Source organism: Rhincodon typus, chromosome 9, assembly GCF_021869965.1.
Source record: "Rhincodon typus isolate 14 chromosome 9, sRhiTyp1.1, whole genome shotgun sequence".
In the NCBI taxonomy this organism is placed as follows: Eukaryota; Metazoa; Chordata; class Chondrichthyes; order Orectolobiformes; family Rhincodontidae; genus Rhincodon; species Rhincodon typus.
The window spans coordinates 90,566,640-90,584,626 of record NC_063340.1 but is presented as its reverse complement, the minus strand read 5'-3'; the positions used below and the strand labels follow the sequence as shown (position 1 = coordinate 90,584,626).

The window sequence follows — 17,987 nt, the reverse complement described above, 5'->3', positions numbered from 1 at the left end:
CAGAGAGTTGCGGCTACATTCAGAGAGAAATCAATGTCCTTTACTTTTGCTGCTTCTTTCTACCAGATTCCCTCATTTATATTCACTGTTCCCCTCCTGTGTTCATTCACTTTGTGTGAGGTGCTGGCCTTTCTTTTTTTCTTGCCTTGTGCTTCCAGGGTCCAGATTTCTGAATCTATTTGTGGGAACTGCTGCCTCATTCACTTCCCGTCAGTTTTGGTCCGTCTGCTCGGTCACAGTTTAGCTCAGCTTCTAATTTCACAATTCACCTTACATGACAGAAAACAGTTTCTTTGCTGCCTCCAAATCAGTTCCTGTTTTCAGTCTCACTGTTTGAAGTCCTGATGCTGTCATTTGTTCTGCCTTCTGTACTGCCTGAGAAAATTCTTATATCAAAGATGTAAAACCAGCCTGAGAAACTAAACAAAGCCTTAAATCACTGTATTTATTCAAAAGTGTTATGATATTCATTTAAACTTGTCTGAAAAAGGCCACCATAGATAGACATGTGTTTCCTAAATTTGTGAGATCTAAGCTCTAAAAATATTGCTATTCCTTGAGAGTCTGTAGTTGAAATCCTGAAAAAATCCTCCCTAATGGCATTGTGAGTCTACCTGCAGCACATGGACTGCAGCAGTGCAAGACCATAGGCACAAAGAAAATAGGAGCAGGAGAAGGCCATTCGCCGATTGTAGGCCCTCACATCTACTCCATGTTTCATTTTCATCATGGCTGATCCTCCAACTCAATATCATGTTCCTTCTTTACCCCCATATCCTTTGATCCCTTCAAGTACTATATCAGTACTATATCCAGTATAGTACTATATCCAGCACATTCTAGAAGTCATGCAAAGTTTTGACCTCGATTATTTAGTGAATACTGCAAGTTCCCCACTCTCTGAGTGAACACAATTCTCCTCATCTCAGTCCCAAATGGTTTACTCAGTATCCTCAGACTGTGATCCCTGGTTCTGGACTCACCTGCTGTCAGGAACATCCTTCCTGCATCTAACCTGTCTAGTCATGTTCAACTTTTGTAGAATTATTTGAGACTCGCCCTCAAATTCTTCTGAAGTGCAGTGAATTCAAATGGAAATGATTCAACTTCGCTTCATATTTAATATCAACAACCAAGGGGTCAGTCTGGTAAATCTTTGCTGCACTCCCCCTGTAGCAAGAACATCCTTCCTCAGATAAGGAGACAAAAATTACTCACAATATTCCATGTGTGGTCTCTCCAAGACTCTGTATAACTGCAGTAACACATCCCTGCTCCTGTACTCATATCGCCTCACTGTGAAGGCCAACACACCATTTTCCTTTTTTACTGCCTGCTGCATCTGCAACACTTCTTTTCGGTGACTGGTGTACAAAGACACCCAGGTCTCATTGTACCTCCACCACTCCCCAACTATCATCCTTCAAATAATAATCTACCTGCTTGCTTTTGTATCAAAGTGGACAGGCTCACATTTAACCACATTATCCTGCATCTGCCATGCATTTGGCCACTCACTCAACTTGTCCAATTCACACCGAAGCATCATTGCATCCTCCGCACAACTTACCCTCCCACCCACCTTTATGTCACTTGCAAACTTGGAGATATTATGTTTAGTTCCCTCATCTAAATCATTCATATATATTGTGAATAGCGGCATCCTAGCACTGAGGTATCCCATTAGTCACTGGCTACCAATCAGAAAAAGACCCATTTATTCCTGCTGTTTGTTTTCTGTTTGCTAACCAGTTCTCTATCCATCTCAATATTCAACACCCCAAGCCAATGTCCTTTAATTTTACACATTAATCTCTTGTGTGATTTTCTCAAAAGCCTTCTGAATGTCCAAATAAACCACATCCACTGTCTCCCCTTCACCAACTCTACGAGTAACATGCGTGAAGAGTTCCAGTCAATTTGTGAAGCTTTTGTAAATCCCTGCAGCCTCAGTTTTCAAAGTGCTCTGTTATTAAATCTTTTATGATGGAATCTAGTATTTTCCCCAGTAGCGCCATCAGGTTGACTGGTCTATAATTCCCTGCCTCCCTTTTTAAACAGTGGGGTTACATTAGCTACCCACCAACTGTTCAGAATCTGTAGAATTTTGGAAGATGACCAACAATGCGTCCATTATTTCCAGGGCCACTTCCTTAAGTGCACTGGGATGGAGATTATCAGACCCTGCAGATTTATTAGCTGTCAATCTCATAAATTTCCCCAACAATATTTGTTGACTAATCCTGATTTCCTTCAGTTCCTCCTTCTCAATGAACCCTTTGTTCCCCAACATTTCTGGAATGTTACTCGTATCCTCCTTTGTGAGCACAGAAACAATGTTTGCATTTAGTTCCTTAGCCAGTTCTTTACTCCCCATTAGGAATTCTAGTTTCTGACTGTAAGGCAACTACATTTATTTTCACCATCCTCTTCTCTTCAGATCCCAACAGAAAAAAAAAAATTCTGGTTAGATTTAATGTTCCCCTCAAACATACGCTCATCTATTATTTTCTTTCCCTTAATCATTCCCTTAATCCTTCCATTAATCCCTTAATCTTTCCAATAATCAATCACTCCTCTGTTCTGTTATTTTGTTAGGCCAGTTTGTTTGCCTCTTCCTTGGATCTTATACTATCCCCAATTTCCCGTGTAAGCCATGGTTTGGTCACCTTTACAATTTTACTTTTGCGCTGGTGGCAGTAGCTATGGTAAGGATCTCTGTAAACCCCTTGTTGTTAGTCACTAACAGTCCCCATTAACAACTATTTACCCTCCCAGCCTGATCGTTAGCAACTCTTTTGTCTGTCCAACTGTCTTTCTCTCTCTTTGGGCTCTATCCTATGGTTTACTCCCTACCCCACCCACCTCCCTATTTTCTGCATATAAACTGACGTTTTCCCAGCCACCATCAGTTCTGAAGAAGGGTCACTGGACCCAAACGTTAACTCTGTTTTCTCCTCCACAGATGCTGCCAGACCTGCTGAGCTTTTCCAGCAACTTTGTTTTTGTTCCTGTATCCAGGGAATGGAGGGAGAAACTCCCCATTACCCCCCAGTCTGCCCCCTGGGACCCTTACCTGCGGAGCAGCTTCAGTTTGCTGAGGCTGTAGAGGCTGTATCTCTGTTGATCTTTGAGGATATCCTACCTCTTTAAATACAGCCTGGCTTCCTTTTCTAATGCAGCAGACTCTTCTCAGTTCCAATCGTCACATCTGCTGTGTTTTGTGAGGAAGCCTCTCCCACTATGAATAGTCCAAGGAAGAGAATTGCAGTATGTGGAAAGTTAACTTGTCAGGCACCGGTTGAACAGTGTGAGCTCAACATGTCACTGTTATAGCACCATCTGTATTGCTGTTCTCAGCACACAGTGATTGAAAGCCAAAATATCAATCACCATCAAACGATCACAGCTGGTCCTGACAATTTGTCCCCTCTCTTTAATACAGGACTCAGGCTGCTGGGAGGGTCCCTTTAAATCCTGGCGGAGGGTTAGAGCAATCAGACAGCTGTTCATTTATTGATTTTGTTTTTATTTTGAAGGTGCAAATGCCCCTATCCTTCTCCAGTCTCCGATCTTGGAACGAGTCACCGAGGGTCACACTGCCCGGTTACAGTGCACCGTGAGGAACGCCGCAGTGACACACACCAATGTTTACTGGGGCCGGGAGCGACCAGGACTTCAGAGGGAGTGGATTTTGCTTCATTACTCATCAAATTATGCATCCATGTATCCAGAGTTCAAAGAACGATTCCAGTCTTCTCGAGACTCCTCCAATAACAGCTTCATTCTGACCATCACAAACGTGCAGCCCAGTGACAGTGGGGTCTATTACTGCTCAGTCTGGGGAAGGGTCTATGGGAGAGGAAGCCAACTCATTGTCGACAGTAAGTAGAGTTTACATGGCAACCACCTCCAGCAATGAATTGGAAATCAGTTTGTGATCAACAAGATTGAGGAGGTGAAGGAGAGTGATCTTGGGGATGGATTCACTGTGGGTAGGAAGCTAAGTTCAGATTCAAAGTTGGTTGGTGGGGGCGAGAAATGGAATTTTTTTGTGATAATGGGAGGAGGATATTGTAGGAAATATGGAGCTTTATCCTGGAGAATGAGTGATATTAGTTCCATTCGACTCACAAGAGTGTCAGTGCCATTGGGCTGGATGTACAGAGGCAGGGAGATTGCTTTGCGAATGCCACATCTGCAGGGAATCTCCCAGGGATTGGGAATGAACCGTAGAACACACAGAGGCACACATATCTATCTCCATTCGAGAGCAAATTGGTTTGACCCAAGTTAAAGGGAGCCACTCCACATCGAGCATGGGGCAAGGGGAAAGACTCGTTCTCCATGAGCTTCCACAGCTGAGTCTGGGATTGATGCTGAGATGTTGTCATTATTCTACATTACACTCCAGCCCTTTCAGCCATGTGACTAGGGAAGAGTGATCATCGTATTCTGGGCGTTTCCGACATAATTCGCTGGAGCTTCGTTTTGACCATTGCTGAGAGCCTGGCTTCAGTCTCCGTCCTAGGCCAGGTAGTCCTGGAGCATTCTCTTCCACTTGCCCCATTGTGTGGGAGGGGGCAACCAATAGCAGATCAGATGTAATGCAGGGAAATGTGTGGACAATCAGACTGGATGGAGAAATAAGAGCAGTGGAGACATTTTATTTCGAAGCGCAATTCTAACGGGTGTGCAGGAGCAGACAGAGCCGGGAGGAGAATCTTTAGCTGAAAAAATTCATCGAATTTATAAGAAAACGTGAGAACAACCCTTTAAAGTCTGTAGCAAAACGAAAAAAAATGAATTGATACCCGTATTAGGGCAACACAAAAATGTATAGATTATGAGAACCTGGTTTATTGAACTGTTTGGACATTTCTTGGTTGAAGAGGGTTTACCCCATGATCACTTGGATCTGAAAGATCAAAATGTGCTGTGTTTTACAAAATTCAAATTATTTTGAGTCGATGAAGGATGTTAATAAAAGATAAGAACTGGGTTTTATTGCTAAGTTGCTGGACTGACTGATTTTGAATATGGCCTAGCAACAGTTTCTCGGCTCAAGTTGCTATGTGCTTTCACAGCAGCTGAAGCAAAATTGTCCAGCTGACCAAAAGCAGTGAAAAAAGTTCCCTTTCTTCTGATAAAAAAGGAAGGAAACTTCAATCAGGACCAGCTGCACAAGTTCTCCATCTCAGTCAGTAAAATACATGGGAAAAGTTGGTAAGATCTCTTCATGAAGGATTTGTAAAGATAAAGTTTCCAAGATCAGGATTTCAAATTATTTCCCATCAGAATCTGAATGATGGTCAGAAGATCTCTCATCATTGTATAACTTTCAGGAATCAGCCTCATTGACAAGAAATTGAAGGAACGCTGAGAGGTCAGCACATTCTGCCTTCTGATGTGATTTCCTTGTCCCACTGGGATGGTCTTTCTTTCAGGCCTTTTCTTTAACAAACAGCCCAAACTCTTTCTGCAGAGCTATGTCACCTTGTCTGTGAATGAATGTATGTTTGAGATTAATGGATATTGTTTGATCCCAAATAGAAATGTAGTTCCTGATCACATTTTCTGCCTTTTCAATAATCTGTCTCACTGATAATAAATTATTTTTGAGGTCATCAAACAAACTACCAAATATTTTTTCTTTACTTTGGATCGGAGGCCAGAAGAGAGACAAATTGGCTGTATTGTTCATTCAGTGACACTTTTAGAATGGCTTGTGGTTCATTGGGGTTTGATTACTCATGGACTCCCCCCATTTGAGTCCAAACACTATGATGTGAGTATGTAGTTTCTGTATGATTTTAATATCATTTAGTTTGGAAATTGGATTCTGAACTCGTGGCATGTAAGTTTTGATCTCTGTCTCTGATGGGATTTAAAGATTTACAAGTCAATATTTCTGAAGTTGTGATATAATTTTAAAATATCAATCTGACAGAAACAGTTGTTGGTGTGCAAATGGGAATTTGTCTGCATTTGAACATATTTTATGAGCAAACAAAATAAACATTGAAATCATTAGGGTACTTTCAAGTGTGAAATTGGATTGTTTTCTGTTTGAGAGAAAGACATATTGTTTGGAAAGCATTATTGTTTCAGTTCAGAGTCCTGGCCGATGTTAGATGTATAAAACCATTCCTTTAAATGACAGATGATAATTTAGGACTGTTAAGAAGTCGGGGATCTCAGAATAAATGGTTTAATTTGAAAATTACCGCCATGAAAGTACCACCTTAATCCCAATTGTCTGTCATCTTTTAGTTAGCCAATCCTCTATCCATACAACCTCCCACACCAAGTACTCTAAGCTACTTAATAAGATGGATGTGTGGTACATTATCAAAAGTGTTTTATGATAATTATTATATTGGCGATGACTGTGAGTGAGGTTTCTTCCTAATCTGCTGCAGATCATGTGCTGCAGTTTGACCCAAAACACCCATAGGGAGGGAATCCCAGGAAGTTGACTCAGTGGCACTGGATGAATTGTTATATATTCCCAAGTTCGGATGGTGATTGGCTTGGAGGGGAACTTGCAGAGGGTGGTTGTTGGGTTCCAGAGAAATAAGGAACAAGTCCGCAGTCTTTTCAAATATCTGGCTTTATTTCTTCTTATATGTAGGCTACATAGTTGCAAGTTGAGACCTCTGCAACAGCAGCTTTAATCAAGTTTCTTATACATGCTTTACTTGATCCTCTCTGAAACCACAAATAATGGTCAGTAACTTCTGTCAATCTATTCCGCGATGTCTTCCCATGACTTACTCTGGTAGGTTAATGCAACTGGTCCCCACACCCTAACCACATGAACTAGCCAACAGTCTGTTTGGCACATGCTTCCATATCTGCTGCAAACAGATCTCCGCAGTCTCGACCTCACCTGCAAGTCAGCTTTTTGCAATAGCATTTGTAAATTTAACCCTTGTTATGCTGTAGCTTAATCACACAGTTTTGAATATACTCCACTGTTGTGTTCCCATGTATCTACTGCCCTTGTCCTTCCAGATGGAAGTGAATGTGAGTTTTGATCATACTGCAGAAGAAATTGGAAAGTCCAAAATTTTGATGAGATTCTGAAGAGAATTGAGAACTATTATCTTACAAATTGTTTATTTAAATATTTATCTTTATATTGATGGATTTTGTTTGATCTGAATCAGTCACAGGTGCAGCTCAGTGGTTTAGTGCAACAACCTGTTTTCTCTGTTTAATTCAAAACTCCTACCACCCTGTCAGATCCTTTCAATATGGCAGCACAAAGAATCTGTTCTTGTGGAAATAAATTTATTGTTATTTTTGCCATAAAGGTATCACTGGTCCAGTCCTTCTCCAGTCTCCGAGCCTGGGACATGTCACCAAGGGTCACGCTGCCCGGTTACAGTGCACCATGCAAAATGCTGCAGTGACACGCACCGATGTTCATTGGTACTGGAAGCAACCAGGGAATGTCATGAAACACATTATAACACATGAAATGAAGAACAACATCCGAAGGAGACCAGGATTCACTGATCGATTCCAGCCTTCCAGAGACCCGTCCAGTAACAGCTTCATTCTGACCATCACAAATGTGCAGCCCAGGGACACTGGGGTCTATTACTGCTCAGTCTGGGGAAGAATTTATGGGAGAGGAAGCCTGCTCAATATCACCAGTAAGTAGGGTTTATATGACAATCACTTAGAGCAAATACCCCTTGCCCAATGAATGAATTGGAGATCTGTTTGTGGGTGTCACTGGCTGGGCCTGCATTTATTGCCCATCCTCAATTGCCCTTGAGAAGGTGGTGCTGAGCTGCCTTTTTGAACCTCTGCAGTGACCCATTGGTTACCATTCCTGGTTTTAGTTCGGGCTCCTACACAATCTATTCAGATCCTGTGAAACAGCTCTTCAAAAGCTATGATCGGAATTAAAGGTGAAGCTTTAATTGGACGTTGGGGATTCCCCAAGTCCTGACATGGACCAGCTTGTCAGGTAAAATTTAACATCTTGATATAATCCTGACCAATATAAGTGTTTTAATAAATTTAGACTGTGTGTTCTTCATCCATAAATAATCAGTCATTGGAATTTCATGAGCTAATTTGTAAAATTTCATTCTGATCCTCAGATGGAGTGACCAACTGATGGTCCACTGTCCATTCCTCATGACATGGTACTTTGGGCAGACTCTATTTCCTCATTAACACTTTGCCTTTCAAGCAATAACACTCAGGGATTGTTTCTGATTCCATTTCTGAGGAGGCTTTTTAGTAAAGCTCTCTCGATTCAGCATCCATTTATTGCATGTCTTTTTAAGAAGATTTTCTGAACATATCAGACACATTATCTGTACCTTCATTCTTCTCTGCTACATTTTTGAAAATTGATTCTGATTGCAGACATTCCAATCCAAATCAATGTTTCGTAGATTCCTTGTTCTACGACTCTAACTCTGTGAACCTGTGATCTAGTCACAACACAGTCAGAAATCATTTGTGGATATTCCAGTGACTGACCTATCCCCCGTCCTCCCTGGACTGACCTATCCCCTCCCTCACTCCCCACCTACACTCTCCTTTACTGGCTCCATTCCCACCTCTTCGACCTGTTTGTTTCCTCTCCACCTATCCTCTCCTCTTTCCATCTTCTATCCACCTCCCACTCTCTCCCTATTTATTTCAGAACCCCCTTCCCCTCCCCCTTTTCTGATGAAGGGTCTAGGCCCGAAACGTCAGCCTTTCTGCTCCTATGATGCTGCTTGGCCTGCTGTGTTCATCCAGCTCTGCACCTTGTTGTCTCGGATTCTCCAGCATCTGCAGTTCCTACTATCTCTGATTCAATTTTAACCCCACTGCGAAGCCTCTTCTAAGGATGCCTAGCCTGAAGAAGTTACCCTCCTCCCTCCGGACAAACCTCAGGGGATCTGTCTCCCACTGCAACTCTCTTGTAATCTCTTCGGCCCTGAAACTGCTCGACCATGTCCAGAAACAAACCACATCACTTTTCTTAGCACCTGCCTACGGAACCAGATCATCCCCAATGGACTACAATCCACATTCAAGCCTTCCCAATTTGGCCCCAACCGTGACAATATCTACACTCATGGCATTGAGATCCTTCAGAAGCGTTTCTCCCTGTGACTCCTGAAGCACACACTTGCAGCAATGTGCCGGCATCTCCAGGCACTACAATCAAGCCTACCTCAGCTGAGAGCCTCCCTCTCCCAGACCTGCAAAGGACCTCTCCTGTTTTTCATTCTTCGTAGGATCCATTTCTAATGAAGGGTCTAGGCCCGAATCGTCAGCCTTTCTGCTCCTCTGATGCTGCTTGGCCTGTTGTGTTCATCCAGCTCTGCACCTTGTTATCTCGAATACTGAGTGGCCTTGATTGAGTGGGCATGGAGAGGATGTTTCCACTAATAGGAGAGACTAGGACCTCAGGTCTTAGCCTCGGAGTGAAGGCATGACCATTTGGAACTGAGATGAGGAGGAATTTGATCAGTTTCAGGGAGGTGAATCTGTGGAAGACGTTGCTGCAGAGAGCTGTGGAGTCCAAGTCAGTGAGTGTATTTAAGAGAGATGGATGAGTTCCCAATGAGTAAGGATTTCCGGCAAAAGGCAGGAGAATGGGATTGAGAAACTGGTGTAAATTTATTCCTAAAAACCAACAGGACTGCGGATGCTGGGTATCAGAAACAAAAACAGAAATTGCTGGAAAAGCTCAGCAGATCTGGCAGTATCTGTGGAGAGAAATCAGATTTAATGTTTCAGATCCAGTCACCTTCCTCAGAATTGATTCATTCAATATCTTTCTCTTAAAGGTGTAAATGCCCCAGTCGTCCTCCAGTCACCGATCCTGGAACGTGTCACCGAGGGTCACACTGCCTGGTTACAGTGCACCATGAGGAACGCCGCAGTGACACACACTGATGTTCATTGGTACCGGGAGCAACCAAGGAAAAACACGGAGTGGATTTTAACACATCACGTGAGGGACTTCACACAATGGAGCCCACAATTCATGGAGCGATTCCAGTCTTCAAAAGACTCCTCCAATAACAGCTTCATTCTGACCATCACAAACGTGCTGCCCGTTGACAGTGGGGTCTATTACTGTAAAGTGTGGGGAGATATCAGTGGGAATGGAACCCAGCTGACTGTAATAGGTAAGACATGTTTATCTTTAATAATCTGACAAAACAACCCCTTCCACATGGATTTATTGGAGAGGAGAATGCGTTAAATTTCTCTGGTAAAGAGAAAGCAGAGAGCTTCATGTAAACATAAAACAGTTACCTTCTGTTGTTTTACTCACAGATAGAATAAACTGTTTCTCCTCTTGGATAGTTCCTCAATCTCAAATTTTTTCTCTTCTCTCTGTCTTTTTACTTCTCCAGCTCGTTTGTTCTCAGTGTTGTATTTAACATTCTCCAGTCTCTATCTGGTTTTGTTCTATTCATTCTTGGGACATGGCAATCACTGGCTGGGCCAGCACTTGTTGTTCATCTCAAATGGCCCTTGAAAAGAATTGTCTTCACCCAGAGAGTGGGGAGCCTGTGGAATTCTGTGCCATAAGAAACAGTTGAGGCTAAAACATTGTATGTTTTCAAGAAAGAGTTAGATTTAGTTCTGAGGGTGAAAAGGGATTAAAGGGTTTGGTGAGAAATGGGGGACTAGGGACAGAGTTGGATGGTCAGCGGCACTGTGACTCAATGGTTAGAACGGCTACCTCATAGCGCCAGAGACCTGGGTTCAAATCCACCCTTGGGTGACTGTCTGTGTGGAGTTTGCACATTCTCCTTGTATCTGTATGGATTTCCTTCCACAGCCCAAAGATGTGCAGGCAAGGTGGATTGGCCATGCTAAATTGTACATAGTTTCCATGGATGTGTAGGCTTGGTGGATTAGCCATGGGAATTGCAGGGAGAGGGTAGTGTGAGTCTTGGTGGGATACTCTTCAGAAAGCCAGCGTGGATTTGTTGGGCTGAATGACCTGTTTCCAGTGTAGGGATTCTATGAATATGTTGAATGGTGGTGCAGGCTGGATGGCCTGCTCCTGTTGCTACTTTCTATGTTTTGAGAAGGTGATGGTGATGTGCCTTCATGAGCAGCTATGGCCCTCTTGGTGTTGGGACATTTGATCCAGTAACTCTGAAGGAACGATGATATATTTCCATGTTCGGATGGTGAGTGCCTTTGTAGGGGAACCTGAAGGATGTGGTGTCGCACGTATCTACTCTCCTTGTCCTTTCAGAGACAAGAGTCTGTGGGTTCAGAAGGTACTTTTGGAGGAGCCTTGGTGAGTTACTGAAAGGCATCTTGTCGATGGTACACATTGTGCTTTGGTTTTGAATGTTGAATGTGTTAGTTGTGGTACCAACCAAGGGGGCTGCTTTGTCCTGGATGGCATGGTGCTTTTTGAATGCTGTTGGAGCTGTACCCATCCAGGCAACTGTAGAAGGAGGCAATTCAACCCATCTTGTCTGCACTGACTCTTCACATGATCATCATTCCCAACTGCCAATGTCCTGCTTTCTCCCCACAGCCTTGCACACTGTTAGAATACAGAATAGGATGTAGCAAAAGTGAATCAGAGAGGGCGTAGTCAGGGGGCATCAAAAGCTGTTTGAAACTTTCAACCTTTTCCTTTTGGTTTTCGATGAGAATGAAACTTTTCAAATGGTTGCTCTAACTCTTCCAATCAGTCAGCTGTGAACATTGTGAAATTACCTTCTCGATAGTTTATTCTGTTACAGGATCCTGCACAGAATCAAAGCAGCAAATTGGAAAGCATTCAGCCTAATGGATATTTTTCAAATCATTTCCTCTCAAATCACAAACAGCAATATCCACACAAGAAGCTTCAATAGATCTTCTACAAATCATCATTTAACCTGGAGGAGATTTTATAAAATTTTACAATTCAAGTTACACTATTTTTACTCTTTGAAATGAACAGATCCATTGGCTGATCCAGTCCTCATTCAGTATCCAGTGGTCAGCAAGGTACCAGAGGGTGAAACTGTCGAGTTCCAGTGTGCCATGTACAATGCCAGTGTGAATGACAGTGATGTCCACTGGCACTACCAGCGACCTGGCAGCAACACGGAGTGGGTGATAAGCCAGTTTGTGAATGGCACCCTCAGCAAGGCCCAGGGTTTCCACGATCGTGTTCATGTTTCCAGGAATGTCAGCAGGAACAGTTACATTCTGAGCCTTGTGAATGTGACTCTCAATGATAGTGCTGTGTACTGCTGCAGTGTGTGGAGCTACATCTATGGAGCAGGGAGCCAGCTCAATGTAACTGGTAAGGCAATGGGAGGGAATGCTGGTGTGAACAGAGAAGGGAGAACATGACTGTTGTGATTCATCAGTGGAAGGGCAGAATGGTCATCAAGGCCAGGTATTCCCAAGGCAGGATGGGGAGAGGCTTGGAGGGGAGGTCGTAGCCAGTGGGGTTCCCTTGTAGCTGCAGTACTTGTCCTTCAGAATGGAGGAGGATGTGGGTTTGTGATGTACTGTCTGAGGAATTTTGCTGAATTTCAGCAGTGTATCTTGTAGTTAATACACAGTAGGGTGTCAGTGGTGTAGGGATTGGATGCTGTGGCCACAGTGCCAGTCATGAGGGCTACATTTTCCTGGATGGTATCAAGCTTCTTGAGTGTTGCTGGAGCAGCACCACCCAGGCAAGTGGGGAGTATTCCATCACACTCCGGACTTGTGCCTTCTGGATAGTAAATAGGCTTTGGGGAGTGAGGAGGGGATTTGTGACCCTGAGGGTCTCAAACATAATGTCAACATTAGTGACTGAAGCGACTGAGTGTGTAACATTCTGATATTTTACAGAAAAATCTTCCCATGGTATTCCCTGGATTTCAGACCCTAATTTAATCATTGGCACCATTCTGGGCTTCATTGTCTTGATCTGCATTGTCCTGCTCACAGTTTTCCTTCATAAACAAAAGCTGTGTTTATCAGTAAAGGACTCCACTCAACGGTAAATCTCATTTCATCTTGTGTTTGATTCTATTACTGCACAGTTATTGTTTTTGACACTGAGGCGATTGTTTTTAGTGAGTGCTGATATTCCCACTGCACTGTACAGATCCATTGCAAATGGTGGATCAGTGACTGTCGAGACCATCCCACACATCCAGATGCCCAATCACTTCCAATTTGCTCCATCTCTGGTATCTCACGTCCTCCAGTGCCAGGCCACAGGCACCTGCTGGTGACAGTAAGAAATCTTTGAATGGACCAAGCAATAGGCATCACCTGAAGGATCCCCAGTAGGTACCAGATCATTACCCACCGAGCCCAGTGTTAGGGTCTGCCTTAGTGCTAGTGGCTCACTGGCAGCGCAGCACCTCCTGCTGGGAAGACCATGCGAGTACCAGACCACTCGGCCCAGTATGCTGTGCTGGCCTTTTACTTCCACATCAACAGAAAACGCAAATCACATTTCCCTCATAGTAGGAACTGCCGATGCTCCATTTCTGAAGAAGGGTCCAGACCCGAAATGTCAGCTTTCCTGCTCCTCTGATGCTGCTTGGCCTGCTGTGTTCATCCAGCTCTACACCTTGTTATCTCACATTTCCCTGCCCTGCTCCCCCATTCTTTCAACACTCACACCCTTCTCCAATCGAATCCTGAATGTTGACAGTGACTCTACACCTGCCATGAATCTGTCATGGCTCACAGAGCCTCCCCATCCTCTGGGTGAAGGGATTTCCGGAGCTTATGGACTTGATCTTTTTTGTTATATTTTGTATCCATGATCCCTCATTCTTCACCACCTCAATAATCTGTTTCATCTTGTTCATTGGCCCTTGAAAGGGTTTTGAATCCATTGATCATAGTCCTGCAGTCTGGCTACTTACAAAGATACAAAGACATTCTGAAGTTTTTCTTTGTTTCTGTATTTGCTTGTCCCGGGAAGCATCCCACTGAGCTGGTGACTATGAGACCAGGAGAAACAGGGACAGGAGTTGGCCATTCGGCCCCTCAAGTCTGCTTTGCAATTCAATACGATCATGACTGATTCAACATTCCTCACATCCACTTTCCTGCCTTCCTCTGTAACCCTCGATTTCCCAATTGACCAAGAATCTATCGACCTTTGCCTTTAAAACTGAAGGGCTCTGCCCCATAGCTCTCTGTGGCAAGAAGGTCCAAGCGCTCACAATCCTTTGAGAGAAGAAATTCCTCCTCATCTCAGTCTTAAATTCATATTCCTTTTTTTCTGAGACTATGCCCTCTAACCCCAGACTCTCCCATGATTCTCTCCAAGTTTACCCTGTCAAGCCCCTTAAGAATCCTGTTTGTTTCAATGAGATCACAACTCATACTTCTAAACTCCCATGAGTAGAGTCCCAACTTGTTTAGCCTTTGCTCAAAAGACAATCCCTCCATACAGGGGATCGTCCCAGTGAACCTTCTTTGAACTGCCTCTGTTAAATAATATCTTTTCATAAAGAGGGACCAAAACTGCTGTCCACACTGCAGATGTGCAGTTCACTCTTTCAGTCTTCACAGCTACGTAACCTTGAAGAGGAGAGCCCTCTCAGTGTCTGGAGAGCTGATGGAATGTTCATTCTGAGTAAAGGACTCATAGGCCCAGAGTATCTTAACTGACATTCAAAAGATAAAGAATATTGCTTCCTCCTGATGCCGTAATTGTTACCTTTGACTTTGTGAAGATTGTTTGAATCTAGCAGTGAGCGTAAATCCAGCGGGAAGTTAAAGTATTGTCTGAGCATAGGGAGCCCAGCAGAGCCCTGTATCCAGCTAAGTCTAGCTGCTGTTATCCATGACCCTCCAGCACAGGCAGCAGTACCCTATTACTAGAGAGACACTCAAACAGAATTGAAATGTTTCTGATTCACCATGAGCTCTGTGTTCTTGTGGCACCCATATCAGTCTGTCTTCTGTCTCCAAATGTGACAGTTACTTTCATATTCACCAGTGGGATGTGGGCATCAGTGGCTGGGCCCAGCAATTATTATCCATCCCAAGTTGCCCTGGAGATGCTGCTGATGAGCTACCTTCTTGAACCTCTGCAGTCCAGTGCACACGCTGTGTTTATTGAGTTGGGATGGAAAGAGTGAAGTTCTCGAATCATCAGCTCCTAATATGAGCTGCATAACGGGGTCTCGATTGGGAACCAGAGACTCGTGATTTCACCTTGTCCCAAATACAAACCCCTTTCTTCCAGTGCTCCATGCTGGGACATCCTTTCTGAACCTGTGGGATAAGACACATAAAAATGATTCAACCTGTAAATACTTCTCTAAATAATTGGTTTATTGATGTTAAAACATGAGAGGTTTACAGATTAATACAGTTTGAAACTTATGTAAATCAGAAGCTAAAGTCAGCTGTCTTTCTGAAACATGGAGGGTTAATCCTTCATCACTCTTCATCAAGGCACAGTGGCTCAGTGGTTAGCACTGCTCCCTCACAGCGCCAGAGACCTGGGTTCAATTCCATCCTTTGGTGACTGTCTGTGTGGACCTTGCATGTTCTCCCTGTGTCTGCATAGGTTTCCTCCCACAGTCCAAAGATGTGCAGGCTAGGTGGATTGCCTGTAGTGTCTGGGGGTGGGATACTCTGAGCGTCAGTGTGGACTTTTTGGGCCAAAGGGCCCCTTTCCATTCTGTCAGGATTCTATGACTCTCACTATTCAGCTTGTTCTGTTGTGGACAAGTTGCAGGGAAATGATTGGGTTCATTGTTATTTTTAAGTCAACCTGTTCTGACGCACCCTCTGGGGCAGCTGGGACTTGAATCCAGACAATCATTCTTTTTGTCTTTAATCTGGGCTTAAAAGATTGTGGTGAAAGTTGTAAAATCCATGAGCACTGAGTGTGAAAAATTACAGTATTGTTGTTGTGTGGTAAATGTGCAATATGTCTAATGTGTGGCATTTATTTAGGAGCGCTGTTGAAGATCAGGATGCTGTGTATGCAACAGTAAATGGTAAGCAAATTAATTCAATCATTATTACAATATTTGGCAGAAGTAACTCTCTGTTCCAAATATCCATTTAAGCCTGTTAGATTCATGCTGTGATTAATAAGCTAATGGTTAGAGCATGTCATTTGTCTGATTAACACAATTTATATTCACAGGAGATATATTCACAGGAGACTGCAGATGTTCTTTAACAATGGAACTTACGTATATGACACAATAGAGAGAAAGCAAAACAAAACGTGCTATGTATACATATTTATTACAGTGAGAAGAACCTTAACACACTCATTAAAACAATGTTTCATCCACATTCCCATCACTCTCCATCACAGAGACAAAAGTGTACAGAAATTATACTCCACTCTAAATCTTTCATTTTTCCAATGAACTGACTCCTGCTCATTTCTTTGTTTTGAACTGTCAAAACAATTCCACGACTTTTCTCTGAATCCAGTTGCATGAAGCTATCACTGTTCTAATGGCTAAGCTTTTTTCAATTTGAACAACCTGAAGATTCCTGTCTCAAATTTGCCCTGCTCAGAAAATTTCGCAAACGTTGCTGTTGTGGTGGCTGGATTCCTCTCCACTGAAAATTCCAGGTGGGAAAGAAACTCTAACTTCATTCTGAATTCAACTCTTAATTATTTTCAACTTAACCATATTAGATCTTTGAAATTGCAGTGCTCTTCCTGTGATCAGTTTGTCTGATTGACGTGATGGACGTTACAACAGAGAGGAGTGCCCAGAATTCACATTCCGCTAAACCAGACCAAAGTGACTCTGGCATTTTCTCCTCACTATCCTTCCCAGTTTAAAGGGCTCCATTCTGAAGAGGTATCATTGTATTTTCTTTCAGATCGGACACAGAGCAGTGAGCAAGCAGCAGTTCCTCCTGTTGTGGTAAGGAAATGGGACATCACTGTTGGTTTTTGCTGCATTTTTAACACAAAGGCTTTGAGAAACAGGAGCCACATCCAGGAGGAACTTCAGTATCACCAGAATAATGACAAAGCATAAATTGTAACAAACAGAAAGTCTCTGTTCCACAACAGGCTCTGAATGAAAATAATCAAAGAGAAATTGATCATTTCCTTCTTTTGAATCTTGCAACAAGTTGCATGGACAGGAATGTCCACAAACTTCCAGTGCCTGGGAAATGCTCCTACACTTTGTGGGATTGTGATCACAGACAGAATGCCCTGGGGTCTATGTTCCTCTTAATAGCTTCTTCAGTTCAGGGGACCCTCCGAGGGCTGAGATTAAGAAGGGAGAATGAACCACAGCCTGCTCCTGACTAAGACAATATGGCTGCAGTTCAATCTCAGCTCCAACTTCCTTCACTATCCCTAATGTTCTTCGTTCCCTCAGTATCCCAGCAATTCCTTTCTGGTGTCTTTGAGGAGCTGAAACCCACAACAAGCCCTGGGTCAGGAAGATTCAATCTCTGCTGTGCTCCAAATGAGCTGACTGCAGTTGGGGGAGAGAGGAGCTTGGCTTCATTGACCTCAGTACCCAAGATTAAGAAGGGGGAATGAGCCAGAGTTGCAGCTGGTGGATCATAATCCAGAAATCCTTCAATACCAGACAGGAGTCAGTAGAGACTCTCTTGCTGCTCAATCAGATGAATGGTAATTCAAGCCTCACTGCATAGATTTGAGCACAGATTTTGGGGTGACTGTCCAGTGCAGTACTGAGAGAGTGCTGCTCTGTAAAAGCTGCCACTCTTTTGGACGAAGAGTTAAATCTGGATCCTCTCTGCTGCCTTGGATGGATGTAACACATCCCAGGGCATTACTTTGGCAGAGAGCAGAGAGATTCTGCTGAACTCTCTGGGTGATGTGTGTCTCTTCCCCAACAATCACCAAAACCGAGCATCTGCTCAGTGCTGCTGCTGGGATCTTGCTGTGTACAAATGAGGAACTCCTGGTGTTTCTGAGAAAAATAATGAGTGATGTTTCTCTTCAATTCCAGCTGTCTGAAGGGGAATGTCTTTATGCTGATCTTCACTTTCACCAACAAGGA

General features: G+C 43.4%; 1 protein-coding gene across 1 annotated transcript in view; it reads left to right on the top strand.

Moving 5' to 3' along the window:
• Positions 1–17,987, top strand: part of LOC109924926 (basement membrane-specific heparan sulfate proteoglycan core protein-like) — an 83,052-nt gene that overhangs the window by 40,762 nt on the left and 24,303 nt on the right. The window contains 8 exon segments of the mRNA XM_048601399.1: positions 3,540–3,884; positions 7,320–7,664; positions 9,813–10,157; positions 11,951–12,298; positions 12,838–12,988; positions 15,925–15,968; positions 16,822–16,865; positions 17,937–17,985. Coding sequence (XP_048457356.1) covers positions 3,540–3,884; positions 7,320–7,664; positions 9,813–10,157; positions 11,951–12,298; positions 12,838–12,988; positions 15,925–15,968; positions 16,822–16,865; positions 17,937–17,985 — 1,671 coding nt within the window.